The following is a 21,750-nucleotide window of genomic DNA, read 5'->3' on the forward strand; positions in this document are numbered from 1 at the left end:
TCTTTTGTATATGCATATACTATTAACTGTAAGGTGTGTGTGTGTGTGTGTGTGTGTGTGTATATATATATATATACACACACACACACACACACACACACACACACACACACACACAATAGGGTGTTTGATCAAATATCCTGTGAACAGATCCACAAATCCAAACTAATTTCACCAATTGTAAAATTGACTGAATTTTCATTCAGGTATGTAAGATAGTTTCCAGGATCACTGCATTTTTTTTAGACCACTCCCTGTTTGTCCAATTTAGATGGCTTAACAATTTTCAGGCTATGATGCCTCAAACTTGTGCAGAGAAACTCAACTCAACAAAATGTGATGAGACCAGGATCTCCAGCTACGGCCAAGACATTTCCAGTGTTTCCCAGCTGAAGAATATTCAAAGCCAGTCAAATAAAGAGCGAGATAGGGAGCATGATTTGCTCTTTTTTTTTTTTTCTTTTCGAACAGAACTGCTCTTTCCTGCTAGCTCAGAGTGCACTGAAAACACAGGTTTTGCCACAGAAACAAAGTCTGGATCCTTTCCCAGATTTGCCTTGTGCAACTTAGTCCACATCTCAAAAATTTAAATCAAGTTGAAAAGTCATGTTTTGACATGCTGGAAGTGATTTAGTGTCCATTGCAGAGGCTCAACTGCTGCAGAAAATAATGGGACTTACAGCCATGCTGAAAATGGTGCAGACGCGCACCAGAAATATATTCCCAAATCTGTGATTTACCAAATTTAAATAAGATAAGGCTTTTCTTTTTCTTTTTTTTTTGTAGTAAATATACTTAGGTGCATAAAATTTTGATAATAGATTAAACTTCAAGTAAATAATGTCAACCCTATGTTTTAAAATGTTATCACTGAAAATGGGAAATACTAAAAAATGTTCCCAGTTAAATTAACTTTGTATTTTGAATTTCACCTTGATTTTGCAGTAACTTTTTTTTTCTATTTTTACTGGAATCTATACTTAATAAAGGCAGTGTTGAAAAACAGAAAAGGCGCATGGTGAGCAGGCTGAAGGACAAGGACCCTCTCTTCTATTAAAGTGGGCTTTTAAAGGTTATTATAATAAGCAAGCAGGCTGAAAAAAATGCCTAAAATCAATACATAAATCAGCACATTCACTGCTTGTCAGTTTGTCAGTATCTTTTCAGAATGCTTTTCAAATTGTGCAGACAAAATTCAAATGAAACTGGAAGTGCATTTATTGTCCATTTGGTTCTCTGCTGTATGCACCTGTAAATGACTGAGATCTGAAATAATGTATGCAGATGTGTTAGGAATCTATATCTGCACGCAGTTTAAGTGTTGTCATATATCACAAATTAGGCAGACTTGTGAGCAGATTCTTCTTCTTCTTTTGTAGTTTTGTTTTTTTTAACAAAGTAATAATACAGTGTAGTTAATAATTAATTATTCAAGCGCTTAAATGTAGGGATTATTTACAATAATACTTATAAAGGTGAAGCAGTGTGTGTTTGCTTTGAAACAATAATGTGTTGATTAACACTTACTTGTGATTTTTGTTGCACTACATAATGAACTACTGATCAGGGGATGTCAGTGGTAGTTAGATGGTGAAGCACATTATTTTATTACCCACCCTGAGACAAATGAAGTGTTTTTTTTAGGGAGATTGAATAGCATTAGGGGTGTCAGGTGCATAATAGCTCATTTCTACTTTGTGTGTGTGCCATTTCAACTCAAGCCAAGTTGACCATCAGAAATTCTTATCAGACCACAAACAATTCTGCACCTGTTTCCACGGAAACGGTGACAGGAGTTTAGCGATATGCAGGTTTGGTTCGGTGCTGTTTCCCTTATTTATCTCTCACATAAGCAAGGACATATGCACCAGTACTCAGTTTCCATCAGCACTAATTGACTGAGTTTGAATATAAATTTTTTACTTTCCCAAACAAGTTACAAAAGTGACTAATGGTGCACTCATAGAGGTTTAAGTGGAGGTCACATCCCCATCAGCCAAACAAAATGTGGTATACCTTTTAGTAATAACGGTTCCTTTTGTTGGCTGCGATGAGTGCGACAACATATGGCAGTGACAGTACCCACAGAAACAAATAACTGCCTAACACAAATGCTTGAAATTGAAATTAGGCTGAGGTAAAGTTAAAGAAGGCAACACCTTCCAAGTAAGGAAGACAATCCTTTTGCGTTATTAAAAGTTTTTCAAAGCCATAAAGTTCAGTGCTACATTAAGCTGATTTGCATTTGTAAAAGCCGATGCCTTGTTGGGCTGGAATGATTTTAATGCACCTGGTAGAAATGAAAACAGTAAAAAACAACATGCTATTTATAAGCCACAGACCTCTGCGCAACCACACTGTGTGGTTTTTTTTTTATATTTTGACAAGGAAGCAACAGATAACTGGTTAAATGAGGGGGAAAATGTAACACATTCAGATGCTTTCATACTCATTATAAAATTGCATAATGAGAATGAAAATGATCCATGTTTCAGGGGAGATAAACACCAACAGGTAATTTTGTCTGAAAGATCGCTATCCATCACTATTGCCATGATAGTGAATGAAAAGACATTTTAGTAGGAGGAACTTCATCCTTCCAGTACACTTTTGGAGTTTTGGAGAGTCTTGACAAGAAGAACTGAGGCTATTATGAGATCCCAACACCTTTCAAGGATACTCTAATGGGGCTTTGCTTTTTGCTTCGCCACCTATTTTGAGATTTGTAAGTATATGCTCTTTCCCATATGTTCCTCTGAACAATGCCTTTGTTTGTTTAGGGGGATCACTGTGAAATGTCACAACCACTAAATTCATGAATCATTCAATGAATCCTGACTGGAATCATTTAAATGACAAGTTCAAAATGTTTTATTAAACAATGACTAAATTACAGGGATCATGGATCATAATGGATATTGTGGTCTCTGTATGTGATTTTGTTACTTTTCTGTATTAAAGCTATAGATAATAAAGTGTGTGGCTGTATTAGCTAATAAACAATATGAATATGTGTGTTACAGAGTAAATATTAATGGAATATATAACCAGTTTCCTATGTTTTGTGTCATTTATTGACTTAATTTCCAACCTAAGAGCTGCTGTAAGATTTCTAATGCAGGCTGTCACTGGAAAAAAGAAATATGGGCTAGTAATTAATTAATGTCTATTTTTCTTACTTGCCATTACTTTGTATGTGGAAGCAATACCAAATAACTCATCAAATCAGAATGTGTAAGCCATTCTGATTACCCATATTTGGGTAACAGGACCATAATTTGTTCAGAAGCTCAGTCTGAAGGGTCCTGAGACTATATGAAAACGTAAAAGTAGGAAAAAAATCCAGAAGTAGACCTGGCTTTTTCTAAGGGGCCGGTTTGGGTTTCAGTGTGATTGTTCTCATGTTGTATTCCTACTGAAATATTATTTCAAACTCTGTTTCCTGGACTGCACTTTACTGTGGCTAGAAAAACAGATTTTCTACTAAAAAGTCCACTTTGCTCAAAAAGATAAACTTTAGAACATACTTTTGCGTATGTTTGGTGGTTCTTGGTGTCCGGGGCTGGGCGCTCACGTATGTACCAGCTCACTCCCGGTGGCTACTTGGCGGGGCCTGGCGCCTGTTGCTCGGTCAGGCCTCTTCCGGGGCGCGGGGTGCCCTCGGGCCTCCGGCCTCTGGGCCTACAGCTCGGTTCACTCTGGCACAGCTGGCTGCCGGCAGAGCTGGCGGGCACGCCGGTGCAGCCCCCTCTAGCTTCTGCTCGGTGGCTACTGGGTGACCCCTCGTCTGGGGATCCTCAGCCCTTCCCATGAGGGTGGCACGGATGCCCCTTTAGTGGTCCTCCTTGGGCTCTTGCACTCTGGGGCCTCTGGATGTCTGGGGCCTGGATCTCCTCCATGCCTGCTTCATGCCCTGGGGGACAGGGCTATGGCTCTCTACATCCTCTTGCAGATCATTACATGTGGAAACCATTTGAATACAAGCGCGCTGATCCACACAGGTGTGCACACGGGCGTTCACTGCTCGTAGACTTAAATTACACCTTTCTTGGCTGCTACTTCAAAGCACATTGTGCGCTGTCTGTCCTGCGTGCTGCACAACAACATTGAATATTTAGTATTTACTGCTGTTTACACTTAGCTAGATTAATGCGATGGTGTTGTGTTTAGTATGTTGCTTTGTTTTTTTTTTGCTTGTTTTCTCTTCTTTCTCTCTCAACAGGTGATCCAGGAGATTGTTTTCCCCTTTCTCACTGTCCCTCTCCCCTTCTGTTTTTCTTTTCCTTCCTCTTTCTTTCTCCCTTTCCTATCCCTCACTCATGTCTGTCCCGTCTGTAACAACTGAAAATAAAATAAAATAAATAATAAAAACAAGGGTCGATCAAATGGACCAATACGGCAATGCCGTGATGATCCATTTGGCAAAATAAATCCATTGGGTATCCTTGTTGGTCTTCAGACAACAATTCTGACGGCTAAAGAACCAAATGGGACAGACAGAAAAAAAAACAAAAAAACCCCCATACTTTTGCACATAACAAGGATTGCATTGTTTTTACCCAATTACCAACATGGCAAACACACCTGGAACGTCACTTAATGGCCAAAATGAACAGACATGAACAGGTCACGTCAAGATTCTAATTTGGCCACCAGATGGACCTATTGCACTGTGTAATGGCTCAGCTGTGTCAGAGTCAAACATAACCAATCGTGGATCACTCAGGAGGAACCAGGCTTCCAAAGCTTTGCCTAAAGCCAGTGTAAGATGAATACAACCAGAGACAGATAACACTGTATCTGTCTTCTACACTCACAATTCCTTTCTTGCAGATTTGTCACCCTGCAGGGGGTGACAAATCTGAGGGGGGACTCTGGCGCCACTCAGGTGGGCCAGTGCTGTAGTTCTGCAGAGACAGAACTCATCAAGGCAGCTGATTGTGGAGAAATGTGTCAAATTAGCTTTTTGCTTCTTTGACCATCTCTCTCCATGATCTCTATACTCCATCTCAACAACCTGCAGCACACTAATCAGCATAACGAATTCATCCAGCATGCCTGGCTTAATGGAATCAGTTACTAAAACAACAACAAGAGAAAACCCAGCTTGTGTCTGAGATAACGGGGGAGTAATACGTCTGATCATTTATGCAAATCAACTGATGATGATAAACTATTATTTGTTTTATTTCTTATTATACAAAAGAGATGGAAGGGAGAGAAGATAAAAGGAGCTCATATAAAGGAGGTGATGTGACAAGCCCATCTGTCTTCATATGCATGTTTTCATATGTGTGCCCAAGCATTGAGCCTCGCTTCCTTTCCCTATCCATGTGTGTAGTGTGTGTGTATGTACTTCAACATTAATGAGCAGACCAAAGATTTTCATTAAGGCCCCATTAGTACCTCTTTTTCCCTATGGGCTTCTTTGCTCTCATTCATTCTTCTGATGCAATAACCAGAGAGAGAGAGACAGAGAGTGGAAAGAGACATGCCTCACTGTCACAGGAGTTCAGTAAACTGCAATATATCTGGCACCATTTTAGAATACCCCAGCTTGTTTGAACTCCTTTTCATTTTAGAAAAAGAAACATCAGCTGTTGAGTGATGACAAGTAAATGATGAAATATGATTGGTTATTAAATAAACATTTTGGCACTAATCATTTCAACTTGAGAGGCAGATGCTTCAATTATAGAAAACAAACAGATCATAAGGGACTGAGCTCAAATCCGAAAGGTTTCCTTGACTGACATCTATGCACTAGCTTGGCTATCATCCCCGTGCTGCTGACAAGCATGGCTGGGCAAACTTTTAAAAACCTTTCAAGCAGCCACGCTATCAAACTGGAGCGCACTTCAAAACACTGTGGACGGGTAGCGACTCCCCAACAAGTTAACTGGCAGCAGATCTTATCTTGGGAAGTGTGTTTTCAATCTTGGTGTTTCCAATCCAGTGCTCATCTCAGACAGAGATGAACAGTTTGAAAAATTTGGCTGGAGTAGAAAAAAAAAAGCCTTTCTCTTGAACATCACTAAAAATAACAAATATGCTTCACCACAGGGGGTTACAGCTAGGAATAAAACATTGCTGTGCTTTCATTACAGAACATTAGAGGGCAGTGGGTTTGCATAAAGTGCCAAAGCCGATTTCAGATCAACCAGAAACTTGTGAAACAGCAGACACAACACTCAGTGGCTGGTGTTAACTAGTCTCTCTTTGTAGCCCGCTGTGTACTTCACCTTCATGCTTACTTGACCTTAGCTGTTGCATAATTTTCACTGCCAATCAGTATGCTCACATTTTGCCAAAGAAGATGGAAAACTCAAACAGGAGTAGCCCCCTGAAAAGTCCAAGAGGAGAGATAGATGCTTTTTCTGTGTCTCTGCTGACTCTTCAAAGTGAAGTAAAACATTTCCTGTCAGAGGATTTCAGACAGAGGGGAAAACAAGCGAGGGTGAGGAAACAAAGTAAACCCAAATAGAAGCGTAGGAATTTCGGTGGTGGTCGACAGATCATGTTAGAGTGTTAAGACAAATATTGCTTGAAAACATACAATGTCCGCTCACAGAAAATGGCACACTGTAAGAGGTGACAGCATGCAGCAATGCTGCTACTCACGAGGAAGCTTGGCACATAGTAGAGTGGTTAGTCACACAGCTCCAACCCAGATACCACACAATTAACTCTACGATTCCTGCTGATTCCCAATGAATGAAAAAAACTGTTTTGGAACTGGTCTAGACATGTCTTACATTTTGATCAGGAGGTGTATTCAGTGAAATCTCTTTTCAGTGTCTGGATTAGGATAAATCCCACTGTACCTGCATTGTTATGTCCCCACATTTTGTCAAGTCTTGATTCCTGCTGGAACATGTGGTGTGATGACAGAATGAATATAAAAGGCACAAAAGAATATAATCTGTGTGGAAATCAAGTCATTGCTACCCTAAAGATAACATCCTATACATGGAGTGATATTGGATTTAGTGAAGTGTGCGATGTGAATGGATATCACACTTGTACTTGAAGCTTTTTGAAAAATCAGTAATCCGTGAGAGCAGAAGACAGAAGTATAGATACTGTTCCGTTATGGCTCAGTCAAGGGATTATTGCATAAAAGCACGCCTTTGTCCCATTTTAGGAGTAGACTGACTAAGAGCCTTCTCAGAAGAAAGAACCATAATTACTTATGACAGCATTATTGACTTGGAAAAACACTGGTAATGAAATGAGTCAGGATGTAACAGGAACTTTCACAGTGCCTGTATGTTAAATAAGTGCTTTGTGTTTGTTTTGTTTTTGTTTTGTTTTTTCTTACAATTTTTGACTTGACTTGAACTCCTTATAAAGTCTTTCCAAACTCTTTCAAAATTAACGCTTCAATTTTTGTATTTTCCCTGGAGCCGATCTCAGTGCAAACCATTCTGTTTGTAATTTAAGCGGCAATCTCAAAGATTTAAGTCCTGGTTGATTTGGTGACACCCGTAGTTACTAGTGGTAACTCCAAATGCACTTTAATACTGCGTGTGACAGAGTGCTGGGACCAGAAAAGCAAACTATTGTTGTTTTGATAAAGAAGTCAGGCAATAAATCGAGCTTTCTCCATCATTCTGTGAGCAAGTCTGATCTGATTTAATGCTGCACATGGTTTGAGTCTGCAAACAGCAGAGCACAGTGAAAGGACACAGTAGTTACCTTGCTGAGAAGTTGGTGGTGCGCAGCCTGTCACCTATAGTCCATTGTGGCTGCTCCTTCTTGTGCTATTAATCTGTGCAGTATTCTAAACTGAAAATGAATGATGTCCTTTTTGTATATACATTTAGCACTGACCAATAAAGGTAAGTCCTAAAAAGACTAATAAAATATTGCATTTCATGTGACTGTGTGTTACTGCTTCATAATAAAATACAACTTGTAATTTGCCAGTTAAATGTTTCACTGTGAAGTTGCAGCAGGAGGAAATATTGATCCCTCCATTTTCTAAAGCGGTTGAGGATTGAAGGAGGTTCGTGGGGGGATAGGTCACCAGCCTATGGCAGGGCTAACACACAGAGACAACCATTCAAACTCACACTTACGGTCCATTTAGAATCACCAATTTTTTGCCTGTCCCGTTTGGATCTTTAGCCATCAGAATTGTTGTCTGAAGGCCAAGAAAGATGCCAAGCGGAATTACTTTACCAAGTGGATCATCATGGCCTTGCCATATTGGTTAATTTGACTGACCTTTATTATAATTATGTGTTTATTTTATTAGATTTTCGGTTGTTACAGACGGGACAGACAATGAAAGAGGGGGAGAGAAAGAAAAATAGAGGGGAGAAGAGATGGTGAGAAAGGGGGGAAGAAAAAAAAGAAAAACAAACAAAACACCTGGATCACCTGTATGAAGATAAAAAAAAACAGAAGAGAAAACAAACAAAAAAGAGCAACATAATAAATAAAACACCATCACAATACACTAGCTAACAGTAGATAACAGTAGATACTAAATATTACATGTTATTGTGCAGCACGCAAGATCGACAGCGCACAATGTGCTTTGAGGTTCCTTGGCTGCAATGTGCAGCCAAGGAAGGTGTAGTTTGTGTCTGTGAACACCTGTGTGCACACCTGTGTGGATCAGCACGCTTGTATTCAAAAGGTTTCTCCATGTAACGATCTGCTAGGGAGTGTGGAGAGCCATAGCCCCGTCCCCCAGGGCATGAAGCAGGTATGGAGGAGATCCAGGCCCCAGACATTCAGAGATCCCAGAGTACGAGGACCCGAGGAGGACCACTAAAGGGGCAACCGTGCCACCCTCCTGGGAAGAGCTGAGGAGAGCCCCAAACGAGAGGTCACCCAGCAGCTACGGAGCAGAAGCCAGAGGGGATTGCAGTGACGCGCCCGTGGGCTCTGCCAGCAGCCAGCTGTGCCAGAGAGGACCGGGCCTCAGGCCCAGAGGCCAGAGGCCTGAGGGCACCCCACCCCCCGGAAGGGGCCCAGCCGGGCCACAGGCGCCAGGCCCCGCCAATCGGCCACCAGGAGTGAGCCGGTACATACGTGAGCGCCAAGCCCCAGACACCAAGAACCACCAACACACCAACGTCTGAGGGCATCAGCCACCAGCAGGGAGTGTGGTGTAGACATGTAGAATCACCAATTAACCTAACCAGTTTTTAGACTGTGGGAAGGAACTGGAGTATCTTTAGAGAACCCACACAGACATGGGGAAAACATGCAAACTCCACACAGAAAAGCCCCAGTCTGGTTTTGATCTCGCTGTGACTCAGTGGTGCTAACTACCTCGCAGCTGGGCCTCAAAACACAATTTACATTTTGCAGTAATATAACAGCAATTATCCTGTTTATATCTGAAGACAACCAATTTATAGTACTTCATGTATAACTATCATCTGAAAAAAAAGTATAACTATCATCTTACTTAACAGACCTTTATTTTAATACAAATCTTCAAGATTGCCAGTTAAGATCATTTAATTCAGAACTGCTCCTTGGTATTTCTTTTACTAATTGTAGTTAATTCTTTGAGACAAGCTGTTCAGGTCCAAGTCACTCATGCTTGTGGACCAACCTCTGTCAGATCATTTGTGTAGTAAGACAAATTGTTCAGTGGTGGACACAGTGAAAGGGTTTATCACTTCTGAAAGCTTGGAACAGAGGTGCCAGAGGGTGGAACACACTCAGGAGCAGGCATGCTAAATGGCCATGACTGATGAGCACTATTAGATAATTCTTCTGGGTCATGCATAACCAATTCAGACCAACTCAGGAAAATACACTCATGAGCAACACACAGAGATGCATTTATATATTTATATGCATTTAACCAAAAAATAGTGCCAATTAATGATATGCATATTTGTTTCTTTGATGCATCTTATAGAAAATAATTACAAACAAGAGTCAAAAATATGGCTGGATAAGCCCGTATTTGAAGCCAATTAGTCATAAAAACTGGATACCTCTTCATAGCAGAGTGGCTTTATCCCTTGCACACTGGAATTCAAAGAGAAACACATACTGTACTGAACCAGTAGACCTCAGTCTGGGAAGTGATCACACTAAGTCTGAGATCAAAGCTGTGTAGCAGCAATCACCTTGACCTCTTCAACCTCCAGCTGTCAGCAAGTGAGAGCTTTTGGAGGGACAACTTTCTGTGTGTAGGTGTGTGTGTCTTTGTGTGTATGTGTGTGTATGTGTGTGTGTGTGTGTGTGTGTGTGTGTGTGTGTGTGTGTGTGTGTGTGTGCATAGCTGTTAATATATGAGAGTGAAAAATTGAGTAAACAAGGACATGTGGGGCTGATGTGAAACACCTGCCCAGCCACAGTTCTGGACCTGAGATTCTAAGAGAAGTTACTGGCCTACTGGAAAAGCAGGTGAAGAAAAGTAACAGCAGCATCAGTTTAGAACTGCTGGTTGACATGTATTGAACTGGTGTGACATAACAGCTCCCCTTTGGAGAGTCTGTAGCTTGTTAAATGTGAAGTATTGAGTCTGTCACTGAGCTACAAGCCAAGTCCAAGTGGTGCTTCTAGGCAGGAAAAGGACATTTATAGCCAAATTATGAAGATTTTCTTATGACATTATGATGGGGTAAGTATATATGTCCTTCTCCCTCTGGGCTGGAGTGAGGGAGGTTCTGAACAGTAGAAGCATGTGGCCTGTTTTTGGGGGCCCCAATGAAGGAAATTCAAGAAAGAGGTAAAACACATATATTATCAAGTCATAAAATTCAGATTGATGCAACTCGGCACAAAAAACACAGTTTTCATTAATTTAAATGATAAGAGTTTATCACCTCAGCAGTAGAGTCAGTACAGCAAACTGGAAATACAGAACACTCTGGTGGGACTCCTGTCCTTCCTCCTGTACTTCTCCTGCACCACCTACCTGTGACTACACTTGTTACAAGTTGTTGTTGCTACTACTACTACTATTTTGGTGCATTTGTTTTTTTGTTTTCTTACTGACTACTTCCACACTAAACTAAACTAAACTAAACTAAACTAAACTAAACTAAACTAAACTAAACTAAACTAAACAGATAATAAATCTCAGCACAGCTTAACAAATGCGCACAGCTTTAAAGGCTCACTTTCTTCCACTCTTTTAATTATGGAAAGAAATTTGCACCAAAAGGGTTGCAAATGTGTACATAATAAGAAGTAATCTGACCACACATTAAAACAATTTTACAAATGCGTATGCCCAAACCTGAAAAAATACTGATCATTTTTGCACAATTTATTAAGTCAAGCTTTGTGAATCAAATAGTTTTGTCTTAAGTTTGCCAGTGAACATCTAAATTATTCAGATAAGGCTTGGAAGAAAGTGCTGTGGTCAAATGAAACCCAAATCGAGTCCTTTGGCATCAACTTGACTCACCGTGTTTGGAGGAAAACAAATGCAGAGTTTGACCCAAATAACACCATCCCCACAGTTATATATATATATATATAAAAAACACCCAGCACGCCCCTGCGGGCGGTTTATCCTTCAAGCTCGGGTCCTCTACCAGAGGCCTGGGAGCTTGAGGGTCCTGCGCAGTATCTTAGCTGTTCCCAGGACTGCGCTCTTCTGGACAGAGATCTCCGATGTTATTCCCGGGATCTGCTGGAGCCACTCGCCTAGCTTGGGAGTCACCGCACCTAGTGCTCCGATTACCACGGGGACCACCATTACCTTCACCCTCCACATCCTCTCGAGCTCTTCTCTGAGCCCTTGGTATTTCTCCAGCTTCTCGTGTTCCTTCTTCCTGATATTGCTGTCATTCGGAACTGCTACATCGATCACTACGGCCGTCTTCTTCTGTTTGTCTACCACCACTATGTCCGGTTGGTTAGCCATATATATATATATATATATATATATATATATATATATATATCCATCCATCCATTCGCTTCCGCTTATCCTTTTCAGGGTCACGGGGGGCGCTGGAGCCTATCCCAGCTGTCATAGGGCGAGAGGCGGGGTACGCTCTGGACAGGTCGCCAGTCTGTCACAGAGCCAACACACAGGGACAGACAACCATTCGCATTCACATTGATTCACACATTCACACCTAGTGGCAATTTGGATTATCCAATTAACCTATCCCCACAAGCTGCATGTCTTTGGACGGTGGGAGGAAGCCGGAGTACCCGGAGGGAACCCACGCAAACACGGGGAGAACATGCAAACTCCACACAGAAAGACCCCGGCCTGACGGTGGAATTGAACTCAGGACCTTCTTGCTGTGCGGCAACGGTGCTAACCACCGTGCCACCCATATATATATATATATATATATATATATATATATATATATATATATATATATATATATATATATATATATATATATATATATATATATATATATATATATATATATATATATATATATATATATATATATATATATATATATATATATATATATATATATATATATATATATATATATATATATATATATTAACTGTGGCAAAGTCACAAAGTCTTCCAGCATGACATGGTTTCAAAACATACTGCCCAGGCAATAAAGAAGTGGCTTAAGAAGAAACACTTTAAAGTCATGGAGTGGCCTAGCCAGTCTCAAGACCTCAATCACACTAACAAATCATGTTTTTTGGGAGATCAAATACTTATTTCATTAGATAACATGCAAATCAATTTCTAATGTTTATGTAATGTGTTTTTTTCTATATATTTTGATGATATTCTGTCTCTTTCCACTAAAATGATGCTACCATGAAAAATTAGAGACTGTTCATTTCTTTGTAAGTGAGAAAACCTAAAAAGGCAGCAGGGGATCAAATAATTATTTCCTCTGCTGTATGACTTTAGTTTGAAGTTACAGTATACATGCGAGTTGTTAGTGAAGAGTTACCTATTCATCTACTAAGCAGAAAAAAGGAACACACTACCTTCTGAGACACACATTTGTCTTTTTAGCTGCTAACACTCCATTATAGTGGCTTAACTTTTAAGTTTGATGTTTGGTGCTAGGGGCAGCAGCGTCTCCTCACATTAAAAATGGGTTCAGGGACTCAACCTGCTGCTTGGTAATGCTTAAAAGCACAATATTAATAGTAAACCAAAATACTAATGACTTCAGAGCTGACACATTAAACTGAGGGATCGTAAAACATGTGTGCTAATTCTCCTCACTTTTAGTACTATAGGTAACCTTGTTCACATAACTGTTCATATATTTATAACCAGCATGGTTGGTTGCAAGTGCTGGCATGCATCAGAAAAAGTATCAGGTAGTAAAGAACAAAATGTCTCTAGAAAAGAACATACTGAGCTTAAACTAGCACTGCATTTATATAATGTCATATTTATCAAAATATATATTTTTTTACTTTGAGGAAAAAAAGAGAGTTTATCTGATTGGGAAGGAAGTTTTTTGAATCGGTTTGCATTCCTTTCCACGTCAGGAATTCTTAGAGCAGCTCACAACTGCAAAGCAAGAATGGACAAGTGAAGAGGGTAAAGAAGCTGTCTTTTGAATTTTCACAGCGTTTATGATGACTATCGATAATCATAAAAAACAGTGACGCAGACGAACGCACTCACAGTTTGCCTGCAGGCCTTTTTGTCAGACATGATCTCTAAGGTGTGGTTACCAGTTTTAAAAGGGTGAGGTTTAACCCAAACCGTGATCTTTATCTAAATCTGATCACACTGCAGCTGAGAACTGGAAATAGGATAAGGGAAAAGAACGCTTTTATGCCTGACAGCCTTGCTAGCGGAAAGCCCTGAAGGCAAACTTCTTTCAGGAAGACGCAGGAAAGAAAGAGGAATAGATATTTGCCCCACTTTTGCAATTCAAACACAGCAAGTGAAATTATCAGCACAAACAATCTCTGCACAAATAATGAATACAATAAAGAACACTGTATATTAATGGGTGTGGGTGTGAAGTTGTATTATTGATAACAAAAAGTTTTCACAGTAAGCACATGGCAGAGATTATGTTTTTTATTAGTGGTTGGACTTGGCCACATGGTAGTTATGCATATGATTCAAAGCAAGGGAATAAATGTAAGTCACTAACAAATACATGATATACATGCTAATGGAAGGCATTTGCTCAAGTGGAACAGCTTTCATAATATTCCTGCACTCTATGTATACATCTACCTAATACTACATATAGTATTTCCCAGTGATTCCAGTAAATCACTGAAGAGTTAGTGTCGTGGAACTGTAAAATAACAACAAATGAATTTTGTTAGTGTAGTGCAGAGTATATCCAATTCCTTGTGACAATAATTCATAAAAAATAAGAACTAAACAGTCTGAGCCTGTGTGGAAATACTGAGTAATCTGGTACTTTTAACCATTTTCCTGTGTTTTCTATGTTTTGCACTTCTGTATTCCTCTGCAAGCAGCCTCATGACTGTCACAAAGCTTGGGCTGAAAGTCCATCTCTATGAGTGACAAGGTTATTAATGTTTGTGCAGTAAATGTGAGTCATTAATCTTGTGGCTGTGTTTCTGTGGATCTGTACTTCGGGTGTAGATTATGTGTGCATGTTTATGTGTACTGACAGCACATTTTGAGCTGAATTGGATGGCTCGTCCGTTGCTGATAGTAGAGGTGCTCCCGTGACAGTTTCTGAAAGGAGCTGCTGATAGTACAACCCATCTGAGCGACCTTGATACAAACCGAAAACCCTTCGTACCTTGGCTCCTCTGGCGACAAACGCCTAACACTTAGACATCAGTTACATTAATTACGAACAAAGCATATATTTTTAAAATTGTGACAAAGTGCCTGTCCTGTGTGATTCAAGCATCCATCTATTTGTTTTCTTCAGCTTATTCACAAGCATATGCCTACCAAATGCAGAAGTGGTTATTAGTCACGGTTTTTGCTTCCAGTTGTCTGGAAATCAATTACATCCACAAAATTGTCACACAAAACTCAGCTGATGAATCATCTAATGAAAATGTGGAAGTTTTTATTTTTATTCTAAGAAATAAATGGTACTAAATTGAATTAAAATGACAGAAAGGCAGCATTTCTTTTTATTCAACCCATGCGATGTCCACGAGGGTAATTGATGCATATTTGTATCTGTGTAATGCCATTTAGAACTGAGATGGTAAACATGGAATTGAGCTTGGATGAAAATCATTTTAGATTAGTGTGGGACCCCGTTGAGCTTGAAAAATACAGCCTACCTAAAAAAGACCCAAAGACCTAAAAAGAATGAAAAGAGTGTGTGTCTGTATGTTTGTGTCTGTTTTTCCACACATCGACCTATTTTTTACAACAAAAGACTTTTTAATACCTGTGTCACCCCAGGCACAGCGCAATTAAAATCCAATACTCTCCAGGAGTCCATAACATGCTGGGTTTACTGACAGCGAACAGAGCTCAAATGGCCAACAGAGAAGGGGCAATAGGTTTTATGTGAAGAGCACAGAAACACAACGATGGAAAATATGATCACAGTGGTTGCACTCCAGGCAAATGAACATCCTTTAAATGCACTGACAGACAGCTGCTGTGAAAACCGCTGTCAGTTCAGCTTCACAGATATTCAAAAGATATACACAGATGGGAATTCCTTGGAGGGCATGCCTACTGTTTTTGTGATTGCAGACAATGAAACATGGACAGGATAATTGGGTGACATTAAATAGGCTTGCTTATTTTTTTTTCCTGGTGTAATTCACATGATTGATAGTGGAGCTGACAAAGTAGCTTATTGTGATCTATGACCTTCTGTTTTATTGTGATAAGGTCTTTTATCTATAATGACAAGAGCTAAAGAGGAAGTAAGGTCACATAGTTATACAACCACAAAAGCTATCTAAGAAAGAGCTTGGGGTGAATGAATGGATCAACAAAACTATAACTACTAGGCTTTAAAACTATAACACAGGAGAGTGATGTTTATTTTTTGAGTTTTAAACCGGGGGAACTATGAGCACATGTTTATTTCCCCACCCATAGCAATGTTTTTTTCTTCCTTAAACTCCATCAAGCAATCATTTTTTCTCAACCTGGACTAACTGGACCATTCTATTGAATTTGGACATGCACGAAAAAGTAATTTGGAGTTCTGGATCTTAGAGTTTGAGTGCATTTTGCAATAGGTGTAACTAAATCATGTCTCTTTGACCAGATAGTCCATCTTTATTACAATATTGTGAAATGTTTATTATACTTACTAATAAATAAATAAATAAATAAATAAATAAATAAATAAATAAATAAATAAATAAATAAATAAGACATGAATAAATGACATCATTCATTTTCCAGTGTCATGTAGTTTCTACCCCTCTCACTTTAATGCTGACTTTCACTTTCAGTTCAAACACCACTGTTTGTTAACTGGTCTTACAGGAATGGCCCACTGGCGAACATTGTTGTTAAATAGTAAGTGGAGTAGGAGCAAAAGGTCACAACTAACTCAACAGTAACATGGAGAATATAATAAATTTAAGTTTTTTGTTTTTTTTGACTTGTCTTAAAAACTCACTAACACCCAATAGGCACGATACTATGACAAGGCCAAACAGTTCTCATACATCCACAGATATATTTAATATAACACTCCCAGCCCTGGTAACATTAAACATGATTTAGGTAGAATAGACTGACAGTTTAAAAAGAATTAGACAATCTCTATTCACTGTTGAGATCACTCCACATAGACGGTGTAGATTTTTATGGTTCAGTTCAGTTCAATTCAATACAATTTTATTTATATAGCACCAAATCGGAACAACAGTCGCCTCAAGGAACTTTATTATTCTGAGATAAAGACCCTGCAACAATAAGTAGTCAATGGTGAATCAGTGGTGAATACATGTTTTATGTTTGCATCTTTAGGACTGTCTAGGCCTCCAGGGACAAAAAAAAGAAACGAAAAGAAAAGAAAGGAAGACTAATCCACGTGTCCCTATTGCCTACATGTCGATTGCACTATTACAAATCATTTTTTCTTGCATATGTAAATCAATGCAGGCAATATTTCCATTAAAAGCTGCTCGTCCTTATTAATTCAAATTATGCATTTTAGACCCATTAAGCATAGTGTAGCTTAAAAACAGAGAATTTGCTGTACATTTTGCCATTATTGCTCAGGCTTAAAAGCTACTAAAAGCTGTATAAGTAGGCTATACGAAATAAGGTACACATCAGTCCATGGCACTGTTCATCTGAATTTGCGCCTTGGGGCTATTTAGGCACCACTAGTAGCAAGTGCAGCTGACAGGGTCACTTCTAAACGTCGCCCTAGCGGAGGAGGCAACGACTCTATGGACGGCTAACTTCAGAGGGCTACTTCACTGCTTTACTGTATGTCACGGGCTGTATAAATATGGGGTCTCCCCTGTGTGGATCACACAGTTGCGCAAGACTCTGATGGATCATTTTCAATTCAGCGATCCTCTCTGGGTAGATGTGGTATAGTACAGTAGGTAGTTGTAGAGAAGGGTCTGTGCGTGAGTGTGTTCGTTTGTGTGTTCTTGTACTCCTAGAATATACAGCCAGAGGAAAGAGAAGAGGGAGAAGAAGGAGAAGAAGAGAGGCGGGATCGGTTTGTGTCTTGTTGAAATCCCGGGTGAAGCAAATAGATCGTCTGGAATAGATCGATCAGCAGTTCGCGTTCCCTCCGTGGATTTGATGGATGTTTGATCAGTGGATGTGATGCCCATATATATCATCGACCGTAAATTTCCCGACATATCTGGTAAGTCGCTCACGCAAACCAAGCGCTCTTGTAAAGCTGTGCCATCTGTGTGCGTCGGCGCCTCTATGTATGTGTGTGTGTGAGCGTATGTGTGAGTGTGCGCGCGTGTGTGCGCGCGCATCGGTTTTGCTTGTGCGCCCGTGCTGCTTCAGTGACACGGGGCAGCGTGCACCAGTTGATCCTGCCACCCCCCTCGGAGTTTCTGACGTGCAACAGGAGATGAGGAGCTGGCACGCATTTCTCGGTTGCGAAGCACGGTGTGTGCGCTGAGGCTTATATTTTTCCCCACCATAGTTTAAAACTTAGATGCATTTGGTGCGTCAAGAAAACACTGTTCCAGCTGGGTATCCTCTAACCTCTCTGTGATACTAGTGCACTGTATTCCAGCTGTGTGCGGACTGGTGGTGTTGCTGTAAGTTTGGTGTTATATCCCTTTAAAAGTTATTTTTACTGTTGCATTCATACTGCTTTTGCAAAAACCATTTGGACAGCAATTTAAGAGGTGGACTTCATTTCATCTAGATCACAGCACTTTTGCGCACAGGGACTCTTCACTCAAAGATGATTTTAGTCTTCAGTGTGCAGCTATAGGCCCCGCGCTAAAAATCATATCTCAGAGAAGGTGTTATTTTCAGTTAAAGTAGGCCACATTCCTCCATGTATTCAAACCCATTTAGACTCTGGACATATTAATTGCTCACATGTATGTAAGTTGTAAAAAAAAAAAAAGTGACTTTGCAAATAGTGTTGTGTCGATTGTGTATGTGTGCGTGTGCGTATGGGCACATGGGTGTTTTCAGGTGTCTCAGTGAATGATGGGTTTAATTTTGAAGGGGTTTGTGTGGTCTCACAAGATTTGGGCTGTTTATGTTTTAGATATATCAAGAAAGGCAGACAGAGTGGGAAAAAAATGAGTTTTGATTTTTGTGGCTCCTTTCATAAACTATTATCTTAAAATACAGACACAGCAGTGCATACTTTTCAAATACACTCAGAGCCACAGCATTAGAAAAAAAAAATATTGACTGCATCCTGTAACTGGAGTAGCAACATTTAACATAGTAAACCTCTTTAATAAAAGCATCACTGTCACTGCTAACAGGTCCCCTTAACCTAACCAGATCCAATGTTAATGAGTAAATGAGAATAACCTTACTTTATATTTGTAGCCCCAGAAACACAGCAGTAAGCGTAATGACAAATAGAACACGAGTGGGACAGTATTAGTGCTCCTATAGGACTCCGCTAAACGTGCCTGGATACACTTTTAGGGAGTCACTCAGGACCTCTCAGTGTCCTGCTCAGTTTTTCTTGCACCTTTTCTTCCTCTTGCTCTCAACTCTTTTTGCACATTCCTTCACTGCGTCTTTATGTTCAGTTTCCCTTTTAATATATTTTGCAGACATTCGACTTCTTGGCATGCAAAGTGTCAAGAAGCGTGGCTGAATATAATATACAACCTCTACAATGCTGACATGCACACATGGTTTTATTAGAGCTGTGGGACTGCTGTCACAGTGATGTGTGTGTTCGCAGACAACGTTTCTGCCCCCTCCTGCAGTCTGAGAGGGGTTGACAGGAAGTTGCGACTAACATATCAACTTGTGTCATCGTACTGTCTCATCTCCTTTTTTTATCTTTTCAATCACTTGTTTCCCCTCCATATTTTCCCTTGCCTTTATTACAGTTGTAGAAACAAATCCAGTTGTCACTTCCCTGTAGTAAATCTTGGTGATGTCTTACATGCTTTGGTTTCGGTGTAGAGTTGGGAAAGCACCCTGCCTGTGGGGATCTGTGCTTGGTGTGTGTAATAGTGGCTTATCATGCTAGATAACAGCCATAACCTCAGAGGTTTACTTTACCTCGGGTTATTGTTTAGTCATGAAGTGGATTGATAGGTGAATTTACATCCAGCAAGACTGTGGTTACGTTTGATAAATGTGGATTGGGGGTGTGTGGGAGTACAGGACATGATGTGTGTCTGTAGTTGTCTGTTCGTTCAAAGAAAGTTAGGAGACTTTGTCCTTTGGTCACGCAGCGCTCTCATCTCAGCCTGCATGTGGCAAGACTCACCCATCTGCATAGACACCTCATGACACTATAGCTTGTAGTGTGTATGAGAGCATGGCTGTGGATGAGTGTTTGTGTGCAGTCACTGAATGAGTGCATGTCTGTGCAGCGTTGTTAAAGGATTAAGGATTAATTGCCTTCAGAGATAGACTTAACTACTTGTTTCATGAACTTTGTAAAGTTCTCACTTGGCCCCGGAGAGGAAAACAACACTGCATAGAGAAGAGCAGAGGAAAGGTTCTGCTTGTTTTCTGTTCTTCAGAAGTGTGTGCTTCCTTCTCTGTTTTTGCGTTTTGTTCTTTTGTTTTTGTTTTTGTTTTTGTTTTCTTTTGCTTTCCTTTTTTTTGTTGTTGGGAGCGTACAGTCACCAGGGTAAGAACTTCCATTATTTTCACCTTTCACTCCAAGAAAAAAAAAGTTTTTACGGTTTCTTTTTTCCCCCTCATTTGTTTTCCTAACATTGCCGTGTCTTTTATCTCCTTTTAACTTTTTCTTTCTTTTTTCTGCATGTGCCTAAGAAAGCAACAAAAAGATTCAACTAATACCTTTCATGTTAGAAAAGTACATGGTCCAAAAAAACAGAGAAAAAAAAATTCCCAAACTTTAAGGTTCCCAAAGACTGGGATTTTTAGTTCTACTTATATTTTTGGCTCACTGCTATTATCTGAACCCATTCATTTTGTTATATTTAGATTGAATTATTATTTTTATATTAAATTATTGAATCATTTCTAATAAATTAAAGCAACATTTGCCACAAAACTGCAAAAATGTCCCAATGTGCCAACATTAAGTTACTTATTTTGTGCAACCAGTATACACAAACTACAAACGTCAGCATATATGCATTTTAAGGTTTTTGCTTACTAAATCAGAATTTGTTGCTCATTAGAATAGCTGCTGATTAGTTTGCTCTCAGCTGACTAATCATTTCAGTCAAAACTCCGTAGGTGAGTTGATACAGGCGGCAGTTGAAGAAGGAGTGCCAAGAATGACAGAGACCAACACCCCCAAGTCGGCTAAGAAGCTCCGATGGACCTCCCTGGAGATCGGCCTCATTACTATTGTCTCCCTGCTCTTCATTGTCATCATTGCCCTCATCATCCTCTTTGCCACACAGAAGACGGGTGAGTGATCTAACAACAGAAGACTGATAAAGATAAATAAGAAATATCGAAAACCTTGAGTAGCTCAAAGGACAAACATTTTGGGGTTTTTTGTCAGGCTCATGCTGATGAAGGTTTTCTGCACCTAACAAAATCCTTATCAATACAAATGCATCAAGTAATTAAAAATACTTTTGACAGTCACCGAGTGTTACCGAACATTTTTTTCTCATCTTAACCAAACTTTTCCAAACTTTTCAAGATTGCCTTTAAACTGTGTACATGGAAGGACAATTGCTTTCAACTGAGTTCATGGTTAATGGTGAGCACAAAGAAGCCTGCTGAAGAGCAGCACTTTGTTCAGGTGATAGATGACACTTGAGCTGTGTACTTTAAAAACACAGTGCAGAAGTGCAGTCACTGAGACAGAATGAAGAAGACACTCTTAAAGGTCCTTTTTTTAAAGTTTCCATTGTGTTTTTTGGCACCTTTGTACACCCATTGTACAAAATCTGACCTCAGATGAGAATATATGGAAATATATTTTGATGTTTATTTCAAATCAGGAGAAATTATGATAAAAGGACACTGAGAAAACCTTTCTTTGCCAGTGGAAGCCAAATAAGTTTGTTTCATTTGTCAGTTTTTTAACATATACATGAATTTTCGTGCTTTTTTATGTTCTTTATGATTTATTAAACTGTCACTTGCACATGACAGAAGGCTCATTTTACATAATATTAGGAGTTTCACTTATATCACTGCAGATCCAGGGTTAATGGAATGTGGCACAAGCTATGTAGGAATAAATTAACAGTGATAATAGGAAGCTTATTTATAGATGTACAGATTAAATAATAATA

General features: G+C 39.6%; 1 protein-coding gene across 4 annotated transcripts in view; it reads left to right on the forward strand.

Moving 5' to 3' along the window:
• The first annotated feature begins 17,210 nt into the window (after positions 1-17,210).
• The window catches only part of LOC146654198 (neprilysin-like), a 34,053-nt gene continuing 29,513 nt past the window's right edge, over positions 17,211-21,750 (forward strand). The window contains exons 1-3 of one of the 4 annotated variants that reach the window (XM_085379747.1): positions 17,211-17,317; positions 17,500-17,711; positions 20,732-20,908. In XM_085379747.1, coding sequence (XP_085235873.1) covers positions 17,669-17,711; positions 20,732-20,908 — 220 coding nt within the window. In that variant the 5' untranslated portion in view covers positions 17,211-17,317; positions 17,500-17,668. Of the gene's footprint in view, positions 17,712-17,790; positions 18,124-19,723; positions 20,154-20,731; positions 20,909-21,750 lie in introns of those variants that run through there. The other 3 variants (XM_085379746.1, XM_085379749.1, XM_085379748.1) reach the window with 3 other exon arrangements.

Source organism: Rhamphochromis longiceps, linkage group LG14, assembly GCF_057381845.1.
Source record: "Rhamphochromis longiceps isolate RC_006_pf linkage group LG14, R_longiceps_female_GT1.1, whole genome shotgun sequence".
Lineage (NCBI taxonomy): Eukaryota > Metazoa > Chordata > Actinopteri > Cichliformes > Cichlidae > Rhamphochromis > Rhamphochromis longiceps.